The following is a 13487-nucleotide window of genomic DNA, read 5'->3' on the forward strand; positions in this document are numbered from 1 at the left end:
CTCCATTACCCCTAACACACTTGTGTGTGAATAAGTAATTTTTTCTATATTTTCTCCCATCAGCAGACTAAGCCACTGGCAAAGTCAATTTATTTCCTTCCCACTCTCTGACTGTCTCTTTGTTTCCCTCTCTCTCTCTTCCTGCTGCCCTCTCTTAATGTGATCATTGCTTGTTGTACAATCAAGTGCTCTTGGCCGCCTGGGAGAGTGCTCTTTACTATGTCTCTGAGCGCACACCGTTCAAAGAACCATTTCCTCTTCCCTTAGACCCCCCAGCCAGCCCACACACACAAAGGCATATATGCATATGCACGCACATTTGGACTGGGGAACGCACACATGATGCGTGGAAATCCATGTGAGAAACTGTCGACATTCCAATCGAGTTTGATTCATGCATTCATAATCATTCTTGATACGACATGTAACGCACTGATGCAATTTATATCCATCCATTTTCCAGAAAGTAGATTTTACTAGGAAAAAAAGAAAAATGGAAATTGCATAATCTACCTCCACCTCATCTAAGCTTCCTAAAGCCGGTCTTCCTCTCCTCCTCCTTGCCATATGCAGCCTACAGAATCAGCCGAGGAGGAGGATGTGTTTTCTATGGATGAGAAAGCCTAGAGGGGGTGAACTGTCATGTTAGTCATTGTTTACAGGCTGGTTAAGAACAATAGCTCACTTGCAGAACCTCCCTCTTGTCTCCTGCATGGCGAGAGGACTAATTTCATCCTTGTACATATTGTGCCACCACTTAATGGATGGTGGAGGACAGAAAAAGTTTGAAATGTTGTTGCCTGCTGCTGAGCCATCTACAGCACATTTCCATAAAGTTCTCTTCATCTCCTCGCTATAGGAGTCATAGCATCTCCTCACCCACAAACAGGACCTCTTTAATCTCAAACTGTTTCTCTGAGACACCAATGAGAACAAATGGAGACTATCACAACTCTCCTGAGATCCAGGAAATCACACACATCTACTCAAGAGTTTCAGAAAAGATCTCAAACTCTGTTCAGATCAGTGACCAAATTATCTAAGCTTCTCTACATAAATATACAGCTCTACATTTAAAAGTTTCCCCAAGGGTTTTTAGGAGAAACATCTGATACTTCAAAGAAACATAACTGAGAACCATGAAAGAGCAATAAAACCTCAGAGCAATAAAATTTTCTTCTGGGCACAGATGACCACGTATGCCACCTCCAACGCTCTTCTATTAGCGCTGCCACGCATTTATTCATGTGCAAAGCAGGAGGCTGGGGAGCTTTGATGATCTTCTTCGTAATTATTTTTATTGGTTCCCTTGAGATTCATCAGCCCAGCATTCAAATCAATAGCCAGAGCTTCTACCACCCACTGCAGCAAGGCCAGGAAGGCCCCCAGAGGACGCATCACTTATTGTGTGTGTGTGTGTGTGTGTGGAGCTGTGATCAGAGGTTACCACGGGCAACATCCCAAAGGTGCTCTAATTACACTGTTCCATTGGCAATAAATAAAAGGCGAGGAAAGAGGTCACCGTTTGACTAATTGTTATCTCAGGATTTTGATGCGGATTAACGTTAATTGATTAGTATGCGCCTGAAGGAACGTCACAGTAGAAAATAATTTATGGTTCACTGAGCATACATACGAGAAAATATTTTCCTTGTTTTTTATTTATTATATTTTAAGTAGCAGAAAAGAAAGTTGAGACTGAAAGAATGGGGTCAAAATGGCAGTGACTATCTATCTGTCTATCTATCTATCTATCTATCTATCTATCTATCATTATATAATTCTATCTATCTATCCATTGTTCTATCATTCTATCATTCTGTCCATCTATCCATCAATCTATCTATCTATAACTCTCCACCTGTCTATCTATCATCTATCTATCTATCTATCTATCTATCTATCTATCTATCTATCTATCTATCTATCTATCTATCTATCTATCTATCTATCTATCTATCTATCTATCTATCTATCTATCTATCTATCTATCTATCTATCTATCTATCTATCTATCTATCTATCTATCTATCTATCTATCTATCTATCTATCTATCTATCTATCTATCTATCTTCTAGACTTTTTAAACATTTAAAAACATTTCAAACATGACTTGTTTTGACAAACTTGCCTTTTCTGTATAAAAAGTTGCATTAATTTATTTGAACCTAAATTCATGTTAATTCTGTTTCCTTACGTTTAAATCAGAATTGCAGTTCTGCATCCTGTTTGCTACATCAACCCTGTTTCAAACCACATCCCTGTTCTCAGTCTTGTCAAATCTTATGGGAAACAAAGTGAATTTGCTTTGAAAACTTAGCAAACACACAAATAAACATGAAAACCTGAAATGCTGGCAGGGTTTGAATTTTATGGAAGCCCTTTAACCCAGGCACTGGAAGTTCTCTCTCTCCGAGATGAATATCTTCACTCGGGCTAGTCTGACAGTGACTCGTTCATCATGTCATCAGTGGAAAATATAAAAATGTCTGTGGGGAAACAGGGATGATGTTACTGGATGCTTTCAGACATAGCTCTGAATACACACACGGCACAACCTCGCACGGACAGAAACACCCTTGAAGATTCATCATGTCGCCACCCTGTCACCCAACACACACACAGCGCCTGCCCTCCGGCGTCCCACAGAGGCCTGGATGCACAATAACTTTGGCCGGTAAGTCTTGAAAACTTATCTCAGATGGAATTGCATAGCATATACACAAACAAACCCCAGTAAACCTGAGCAGTGCGGTATCTGACCTGTCTCCATCTGCACAGACATACACGTGGAAAGCAAACACGAGAGAGCCTGATAATTCCAGGAAGCCTATATTCCTCTTCAAAAAAAGGAATGTTTCCAGATATTGCCTTCCTATGTATCTCGCTCTCTTTTACACACACTCTTCCCCTGCAGTGAGTTATTGACTTTGTATCAGTGTACACTTCCCGAGTCCGCTCCTGCGGTGAGATATAAATAGACCCAACTAGAGGAATGAGAATTTAATAATCAAAGATAATGGCTTTGTACATATTTATACTTCAGCGGCTTCTACTTCCTTTCAAGTTGTCTCCTTCATTCTCAAATCTTTCCCCACACCTCTATGTTCTCCTCACAGGATACGAGTTCTCTTTCCCTCCATCTCCGTCTGACGCTTTCTATCAGCAGTCTTCCCTCTATCGGTCTCTCCCATCAGGAAATGACCTGTCAGGGCCTTGAGAGAAAAAAGGAAAGGCGTGGAAGACGGAATTCCACGTTCTGAGAAGGGCAGCAACCCTCATCAACACCCCTCCATTTCGTCCTTTCACTCCCTCCTTTCTTCTGCATTCACATCAACTCTCTCGTTTTCTCTCAGGCTGATGAATGGATGAAAGGAATCTAAGGTCTGGCTCTTATGAAGGGCCAGGTGAGATGTTTTCAGGGATGTTAGGCCTACTGTTTGCACATTTATTCGATTTGGTGCAATTCAGAAAATAAAAAAATAAAAGATAGCACACACCTTTTGTCAATAAATCACACAATTTGAGCTATAATTGCATTTCACAATTGTCCAGGATGAGCTGTAGTTTAATACTTATGTTTAGAGAACTGAACAAAGCCGCAACTCATCAACTAGCCATAGTAAATAACTGCTAAAGAAATGATATGTGTGCAGATGATTCTCTACTAATAGCCAAACAAGGTTTTTTCTTTGTTTTCCGCAGTGGTTGAAAGCCCTTGTTATCATGCGCTTTTTGTACATATTTATTCAACATCTATTTAACATGCCAGGATTGTCTTGTAAAATAATGTGGGTCAGGTCAGCGTGGACACTTTGAAATGGGCTCCCGCAGGTGTGAGTTTGTTTGACTTTGTGAAAATATTGTGGTGCCGGGTCTTTTATAAAAGCATGTGTGTGCTAACATCAGAGCTATGTAGGGCTTTGTGTGTGTGTATATGCACCCACACCCTAATGAACACGCACACACACAGGTGTTCTGCGGCATTCCTCGCTCATTCTTTGCATCCTGGTGACGGCTGATCTTTGAACGGATCTAAAGAGCAGCCACGACTTTGTGGAGTGACATAAAAAGCGGTATGATTGTCTCCTGACATACAGTAATGTCTTTAGTATACCTTACAGTTCATGGTCCAAAGTCAACAGAGCGAAAAATAAATAAACCCTATGTGCTTTTGAAGAGAACTAAAGAAAGGTGGCCACATTAGTCACTAGAGTTGAGAGAAGGCAGTTTTATTGCGGAAGATGTGGGTGGCCGCTGTTAAACACATGGGCATGTCACTGACTTGGCTGCAGTCTTTGCCCGCTGGTCCCAGCTGAATTGAGGTATAGACTGCAGGTATAGTGAAAGATACAGTGTGCCTGGAATGCAAGTTAATGAAAAGCTTGAGCCCTGGGATCAGCCCAAGTCTCTCTTAGTTAGCCAAAGCAGGTCCAGTGAGATTTATAAGTCTCATTTCATAGAAGGCTTAATCTGAACATCTCTGCAGAGGGTACAGAGATGATCTTTTAAGTTTAAATCAGTTAAAGGTCTGTAGGGGTCTGCTCTACATGATAAGAACTTTATATTTATGGTAAGACAAGAACCTATAGGCTGAAACCAAGAGTAAACAAGTGTGCAATTATTCTACAGTTTAAATAGTGATTATAGGATATATACATGCCAAAAAAAAAAAGTACAAAGTTGATGTTTTGAAGACCAGTATTGCATTTTATAAATGGAAGTACTCAGGGAATTCTCGCCATTTTCCATGTAGATTCAGCTGATGACTCAATGTGTTGTCAGCCAGGTCGTATTCATGACAGATGCGCTGCCTTATCAAATTCACCTCAGCTATGTACATGAAAGGTCATCAACAGACTCAGGTAACCAACTAAAGTCATGCCTGAACCTCACATGGACTATGCCCAGGAAACCAAGAGTTGTTTGCTGACAGAAAACATGAGTCACTGATATCATTACTTGGAAAAAGTTCGCCACAAATAACACTGCAACGATTAATATCCAACCACGAAATCTTGAATCTAAACCTACAATCCTGCTTTCAAAACTGAGTATCTACAAGAAACTGTGTGTAACTCCAAGTAACAGTGTATTTACAAGAAACTGAAACGGACATTTATAATTTCATCTACAATTACGACTTCTGAATAAAAACCGTAATATATCCAATCAAGCCAGTTTCTAAACCTCAGTAAGTCTCAGCTTTTAATTGTGAATCGGACAGAAAAACCACTGAATTGAAATATACAATCCTAAATCTAAACCTATAATTTAGACTGTTAAGTGTACTTAACTTCACAAGTGATGTACGACAACCCTAAATGTCAACCTACAAAGCCTTTTCTAATCCTGGCTGAAACTAAACTTGCCTCAAACTCATAACATAAACTTCCTAATTCAGCGAAGTTATAAAATCTCTTCAGTAAAACTTTCTCTGTGATAATCAAAAGGCCTGGTCTCGCACGCACAGCGGGCGGTCTGAAGCACAGCCGTGATGCATGAGAGTGAAGGCGGCAGCGTGGAAGATTTTATACACTGCCCTGCACTGTTCTTCTCTGCATTACTGCCCTGACGCGCATGACGGATGCACTTTGGAGTGCCGGGCAGTCTCTCTGTCTTCAGCTGCTCCACTGTGGCTGAACCTCATCCATTTTCATGACCGGCAGAGCTGCTTTTAATCTCACTCTCTTCTCCACAGTGTCTCATACGTATCAGGCACAGGCTGGAGCGAGTCCCGGACCAAAGGGGAAAAACCACAGCTTCGGGATTTGATTATTCTGAAAAAATAGCGCTAGCTGAATTTCATTTAAATTCTTTATCTGGGCTTTACCACTCTGTGTGTGTGTGTGGGGGGGGGGGTCCTCTTATCTGTTTGTGTTATCTTGTGTTGAGTCATTCAGCCTTGACACAGATCCTTTCTTATCTAAGAGCTGCCGAGAGACAACTAAACGAGGGCAAGGTGAAGCCAACCGATGAAAGAGCAAATGACACTTTCTCAAACACGACTTTGTGGACTGAAGAAGTCAGTGGATTGTACAAACTGTGTTCGGTCGAGTCTGTTGACTGTCAAATGGAGAGAAAGATAAAGGCCAGGCCGCTATCACCAAATAACGATCTCTAGCCAGATAAATTGTCCCTAATACTTATCGCACTGTAGTTTCCTTTCTGACTGGCAGGCTGGGTCTAGGAAACTAGGGAAAGTGCGTGCCTGAGGGAAAATCTGACACTTGGCTCATTCGCTTTTGTTTATTCACATTAAAGACCAAATGAATTGGCTCAACAAATACAGATTTCTTTAGTATGTTTGATCATTTGGACAGTTTTCAACTGATCAGATTAGGAGACCAACAGTCTAAGACCAGCAATCTAGCTTAGGGAGGTTTAGGTGGTTTTTTTCAACCCTTAATTGGATATAATCAATATTTTTGGTCCATTTTCTGGAAGAGAAAGAATGTGCATCTCTTCAATTTCTAAGAGTACAGCATACATCAAAGCTAACTCATGTAGTAAAAGTCTGAAAACTGATTGGTCTTTAAATGAAAAAAAAAGGTATCTTGACAGGCTTTATCCACTTTTTAGGAAATAATATGCATCTTGTGACTCAACAGAGTGTTATCAGTGCGTACATGTGCAGAGCAAAGAGTTTACATTATGTATATTTGATCTTGTCAGCAAGTATGGGGAATTCTGTTTCTTGTAAAAAATACTTCATCAGTAGAGTCTTCAGGAAATTTCTGCACATTGCCACTAGTTATAAAAGTTACAAACTGAAATTACCGTGTCAAATATGATACAGGATCAAAGCTAAGAATCTAACTGTGGGGAAACACCTGACAGCAACTGGAAAGCAACTGTAAATTCTTGTGTTGTATTAGAACCATATCGTTTGCTTGAAGGACTAAGAGTATAACTAAATCTAAGAGACAAAAATCGGGGCCACATCAAGTCATTTTCTAATCCCAAGAACAAATGAAACATCTAACAAAAGGCTCCGAGTCTCACGCCACCGCATCCTCTTTCTAGAAAATGTCATAGGCATGCTTGACTGAGAGCGAGCCAAGCAGATGAAAACGCTTTGGTCTCATCCCCCTGAAGCTCTTTTCCAACTCTAATGTATATAATCTCCTCACTTTGTGCTGCTTGTGACATTTCTATGGAGATAAACTGCTAAAATACAGCTACTCCAATGCATCGCATTCCCGATTCAACAGCCGCCTTTAAATGTCATTCATCCACTCTCACACTTACAGCCATTGGTGGCGCGAGTCAACAAAAACTGTGAATGAGAGAAATACGTCTTGTTCCTGTTCCGTCGCACTTCCTGAGGCTGAGTTTGGCTTGACGTAGCGCTTGTTGCTTGCAAAGGAAGTAATTATTAATTATAAGACGGATTTGGCTGACTCACAGAGGAGGAAGAGGCAGGTTTAGAGTGTTTAAGTGATACTCGAAGTATAGCAGCAGTGGTGTAATACTATCCAGCCTCCCATGCTGAGATACTCAATGCTCTTACTGCCTGATACTACAACAATGTCAGCAAAGTGCCCACACGCTGACCCCCGACTTTAACCCTCATTATAGATTCCCTACACCCTCCGCTCTCTCTTTGCTCGCCTATCATCTCCTCTCTCGCTCCAGCTATCCGTCACATTCTCTCTCCGAGAGCCCATCCTTGTTTTAATCTGAGTGCTAAACTGAGAAACAGTCACACATCTTCACATGCACAAACACTCCCTGACTCCAGTGTGGTTGCTTTGTGGTTTTGAGCCGCGTACGCGTCATTACCACAGGTCTCTCTTCGAAAATGAGGCACAATTACGACAGTGATGCATCACAGCCTAGCCAACTAGTGCAGAACAATTCCATTTAAACCCAGCTTTTATGATGTCTCATTCGTAAAGACCCCAGATCAGACCCACCTCGCAACTGCAAGTTTAATTACAGATCACATTCAATTACATCGAGCCTGTTCATGTAATTGGTACTATCAAACACACTACGAATTTAAGAAAACTGAAACTTCCAAATGATCTAACATCCATAACAAGAGACCCAAAATAATCTTACATGCATCTCTATCTCATCTCTGGTGTTTATGAACACCACACTGACACATTTTGTTGCAGATGAATTGCCTAGTTATATATTTCTCCTTGCCTCTTTCAGTCACGACTCGTAGACACACATACACTCTAGTCTGGGTTTTAGTTTCTCCTGACACTGCAGAACTGAAGCTTCAGCGTGCAGACAGATACAGCGGCGTCATTAGAGCGGACCCACAAGGGACCGCTGGCAGGCAGGTGCACGTATCCTCACTTCCACCAGGGGAGCTTGGGAGTGGGGCATCGTCTTGTTCTCTGCTCTCGGTTATGAACACACTACTAAAAGCAGCAAAGTTAACCAAGGGATCAGACCCTGGATAATAGCAGAAAACTGGGACGTGGGGACATAGGGACAAGAGCATTGAACCTAAAGCTTCAAGGACAAAATACTGCAGCCAAGAGTAAGCATTTCTGCTATACTGTATCTTATAACATCAACTAGGTTTTTGCATTTTCTGAAGAAATAAGTGAAAAGAGTCCACCTAAGACTCTATGATTCAAGTCAAAGTCAATGTAAGTCTATGCATTTTTTCACCGGATGCTAGGCAAAAATGGTCAAATCGGACTAGCACAATCGCCAAAGATCTTCAAAACTGGAATAAAACGTCTCAGTCTTACAGACTAGCTGTATCAGGTTTGTCCTGTCTCACTAACTCTGAACCCCAAAAACTATTTTCTCCCAAGTCTTCATTCTTACCCCTCCCTCCCCGAGCAGCATTAATCACCCTGGCCCTGAACAGAACTAAATGACTACGGCCATTCAAGCCCAGGACAGCTTTGTTACACACACACAGCCTTTTCTGAATGCATCTCCACAGCCTTTTTTGTTTGCTTGGAGAGGGCTGCTCCTCAAACCCAGCTCCTCCTTCCACCAGAACGGCCGGATTACCTCTCACAGACCAGTCGGACAGGGAGAGAGGAGGGTTATGGAGCAAACAGTTCGCCGGGGTGATTCATGGGCCCTTCTAGAAAGATACACCCCTCTTACCCTCCGAAAACTGCCTTCAACCAGTGCCTAGCAACCGGCAGCTGGGGCGCAACAGAATTGGGGATGGACAGGGATTTTCTGAGCTGAATTGGGCTAGACTAGCAGGCTCCATGGTAGATACAGGGACAAAAACAGGAGACAAACAGCAAGACAAGTGCAGAAGCTGGAAGGACAATGGCAGAAGCTGTAGCCTGACTCAGCCCCTCATCAGTCATTGTAACATCTACTGGCCTTGTTCTCTTTAAAGAGTTCAAACAAAAACCCAAGCAAACACTGTTAAGTGCGAAACGGGGATTTTGGACAAAGGCGCTCTTGACACAGCTAATGTAATGTGTGTGACTGTCTCAAAGACAAATAAGAACTGTTCAAATCATGAAAATACCCCAAATACAACCCACACCAACTCCAAGTGCAGTTTGCCTTATCTAAACACACCATACACTGTAATTAGGTATATTAATTTTATTTTCTTAAGATACAGACTTAATGGTTGGACACACTAATCTGACTACATCGAGCCATTTGTTTCACACCATTAACAATATCTTCATTAGCGATTAATTAAAAAGCTAACAAGTGTTCATTGTCCATTACTCATTTAGTTATGATATATAATAGAGACTACCAAATAGACAGAAGTGATTGGCTTCCAAACTCCTTTACGGTCTTGATCTATACAACAAAACTGAGCAGTTTAGGCAGCTTAGGGAATGCAGAGAAAAGACATGAACAGATGTGGGGAAATAAACATGCTGTTTTAAATATGACATAAGTCACATAAGCCTCTGAGTTTTACTTGAATAATAATCCTGATGTAATATTTTAAAAAGCAGAACGGACTAAGCAAGAGGGAGTAATGAAACCAAAAACAGACATATCAGAAGATGCAACTAACAGCACCAGTTCAGAAGTTAATATTGAAAGCTCTTCAGAATTCAGTGCAGACTATTGTGTCTGGTGTAATTGGTTCAGTTGATTGTTTCATACTCTTGGACTGATGAAATCTCATTCTGGATCACGTTTGCATATCCATTTCTTTGCAAAAACAATCTCAAATTATCAGTTTGTCATTCTTAAACCCTATGTTTCTCATTTGGGGTCCATATGTGCAATCTTTGCGCCACGCCTTGCGCATCCTCTGGTGCTTTTCACAGCAGGTGTCACCCCACATTCTGAGACTACCGCGACTGTGGCACCTGCTGTGGAAAGCACTAGTTGGTACCTAACCACACTGCTTTAACGCTGGAGTTATAAATATGGACTACAGCAGAAGTTTAACACATTTTATGATAAATCATAACAAACAAGTATTTCCCCCCTCCAAGTACAAATAATTCTCCACAAACACTCTACGCAGCAACATTACATTCTTATTCGGATTAAAACTAAATGTACTTTGCCAAGTGATGCCTGAAAAAAAGTGTCCAAAATAAAACCCAGCGCTCCTACTGTATAATACAAATAATTTTCTTGTAAAATTAATTGAAACAAAATAAATAAGATAATAATAATGAAGGAAACTGTGTAAGGGTGTATATAAAGTTAAATGATGCATTTAACAGGGTAATACACGAACCGCAAAGTCTCAGAAAACTCGTTCTATTAGAAACCGAGCATAAAAAGTAACTCACCATCCACTTGGTTAAAGTATACTAATCCACAGAGTAAAAGGTGTGTTAGAGGACTCATTCTGTCATAGTCCACATCCACTCCACACCTCAGTTCTCAAACACTGGACACGTTTCTCCTCTTTTAGTATTTGGAGTATGTAGGAACTCTCAGTTGCCGCTCAGATCTAGCTGAAATGTCAGATGAGTATTCGCTGAGCTCATGGTGTCTTTCTGGATGAGGAATGAGATCCACGCGCACCAGTGAGGATTGAACTAGTGTCTGTCAGCCCGTGGGTTATACCATGCCTTATACCAGCTTTTGATTTCTATCCTAACGGGACTAAAAAACAGCAGAAGCGAGTCAGAAACAGCAGAGAGCACGCGTAAAGACAGATGCGGATCTGTCCAAACGCGCGTAGAAATGTTGCGCGCTCCGGTTCCTTCAAAAGCTTCTGAAGCACTTTACAGATCGCTTTCACGACCGTCTCCGGTGTTTAAAGTGTAAATATGTCTTCTCGTTTCATTACACTCTTAACTCCACGTCCAGAAAAGCCGCTTCAAAGTTCCGTGGCGCGCCGTTAAATCCAGCGTAAATCAGTCGGGGTGGCGCTGGCCCCGTGCGAACGCTCTCTGTGAGTCTACAGCAGAGTGAATGTGATCTTGCGAAGGGCGAGAGCTCCGCAGCGCTCCTACAGCTCCATAACTGACACCCCTGTGCGCACAGCTCCCGGGCCGAGCCAAGACTGACGCTCATGCTAGAGGAAGAAACAGCGAGGGGGAGGAGAGCGGGAGGAGAGGAGGAGGAGGAGGATGCTGTGGGCAGAGGTGGCTGGGGAGCGCTCAAAGCTTCTCTCCGATCTGAGCTCACAGCTTTCCATGGTGTTATCCACAAAGTTGACTCAAAGCGCCAGACGATCGGCACCACTCCAAACGAAAAGACAGTAGGACCACCAATAGTATATAATTAATTATACAAAATATAAAACAAAGTAAAATTAAACTGATACAAATTATTATTATTATTTATCTTTACAATTTTGATTTTATTCCTTGTAAATAACCGCTAAATCTGGGATATAGCCTATACAATATGAATTATATTATTTATACTATAATTTTAATTATAATTACACTTATGTTTCTTTTTTTTTATTTAATTTACATTTTTATACAAATATAAAAACAAAAAAACAATTATAAAAGTTATACAAGATACATATATTCAATATAATAAAATACGAAATATAATATAAACTAGATCAAACTGTATACTTTCAGATAGATAGATAGATAGATAGATAGAGATAGATAGATTGATACTGCAGAGCGGAAGACCACCATTAACTGATATTATATTCTAGTCTCAGCTCTAAGACTGTATAATTGGTTTCATTAAAATTTGATGGGCTGTCCTGCATTAAGTGGATAATACTGAGGAGGTCAAACACACAAATCTCATTTCCTGAGAGGGAATTAACTTACATACTGACGTTAAATGTAATTTTGACGGGCAACATGTATGCTCTTGCTTTGCATTATTAAAGCAAATAAATGCAGTTTTTCCTTCGCTTGATGCTATTTAGACGCGTTCGGTTAAGAATTCTTATTTTAAATTTAATTTCAGAGCGAGTGTCAGGCAGGGTGAATAAATGCTGTGAAATGTGCCGCAGCTCAACCGAGCAGGAGCACGGGTTTGTGTCTGCATCTCCATCCGAGCGTGGACGCACTGGATGCCGCCTGGCTGCTTTAATCCACCTGCTTTGTGGACGAATCTTTAGCGCCCCCTAATGGTACAGTTAAACACAGAGCCCAATCAAACAAAGACCTCTGAGCTTTCCTATAGTTCCAAATATAATATGCCAGATAAACCTAAGGACCAATTTATAAGAATGTTAACCTTAAAAATATATATTTCAAACAAGCAACACAAAGGAGGCACAAAAATAAATAAATAAATAAAAAATCCATACAATCCAATATTTAGATCAATATGGGTTTTTCAGTTTACCTATAAAACATCCTCACCACATTCACATTTATAATCATTTGAGAACCTTTCACTCTTATGAAAATTAACTCTTTGATATTTACAGTTACATTACTCTAGTAAAATCATGCTAAATTTTCTAAAAGACAACGATTAATCACGATTAATCGCATCCAAAATACAAGTTTATTTATATTATATTATTATATTTATATTGTTTACATAGTATATGTGTGTGTGCTGTGTATATTTATTATGTATATATAAATACAAACACATGCATGTATATATTTAAGAAAAAATATGTTGGGTTTATATATGAAATATATTTATATATAATATAAAATATAAGAATATAAATATTTAAATGTATATGCATGTAAATATTTCCAAAATATATGCTGTATGTGAGTGTATGTATATATACATAATAAATATACACAGTGCACACATATATTATGTAAACAAAAACGTTTATTTTGGATGCGATTAATCGCGATTAATTGTTTGACAGCACTATATTATATAAACAAAAACTTTTATTTTGGATATGATTAATCGCGATTAATTGTTTGACAGCACTATATATATATATATACACACACACAGACGCACACCTTTATTGCACTTTGATTTGCAGTTACAAGAAATAAAATCACAATTGTGACATACAGTCACAATTGCCTTTTTTATTAATTCAATTAAATTTTACAGATAAAAGGCAAATTTCACACTTTTTTTTCAAAACTGCCACTGTGCACATTATCTCTGATTTATTCCAGTGCTAGTTAAAAAAAGT

At 40.0% G+C, this 13487-nt stretch overlaps 1 protein-coding gene across 1 annotated transcript in view; it reads right to left on the bottom strand.

The window, feature by feature from the left end:
- LOC107675876 (roundabout homolog 2-like) overlaps positions 1-11469 on the bottom strand; it is a 129863-nt gene extending 118394 nt beyond the window's left edge. Inside the window, exon 1 of the mRNA XM_016470376.1 lies at positions 10723-11469. Within this exon, the coding sequence (XP_016325862.1) occupies positions 10723-10780 (58 nt within the window). The 5' untranslated portion in view covers positions 10781-11469. The remainder of the gene's footprint in view (positions 1-10722) is intronic.
- Between the last annotated feature and the right edge of the window lie 2018 nt (positions 11470-13487).

This window comes from Sinocyclocheilus anshuiensis, unplaced genomic scaffold (genome assembly GCF_001515605.1).
Source record: "Sinocyclocheilus anshuiensis isolate Anshui unplaced genomic scaffold, SAMN03320099.WGS_v1.1 scaffold1832, whole genome shotgun sequence".
Classification (NCBI taxonomy): Eukaryota; Metazoa; Chordata; class Actinopteri; order Cypriniformes; family Cyprinidae; genus Sinocyclocheilus; species Sinocyclocheilus anshuiensis.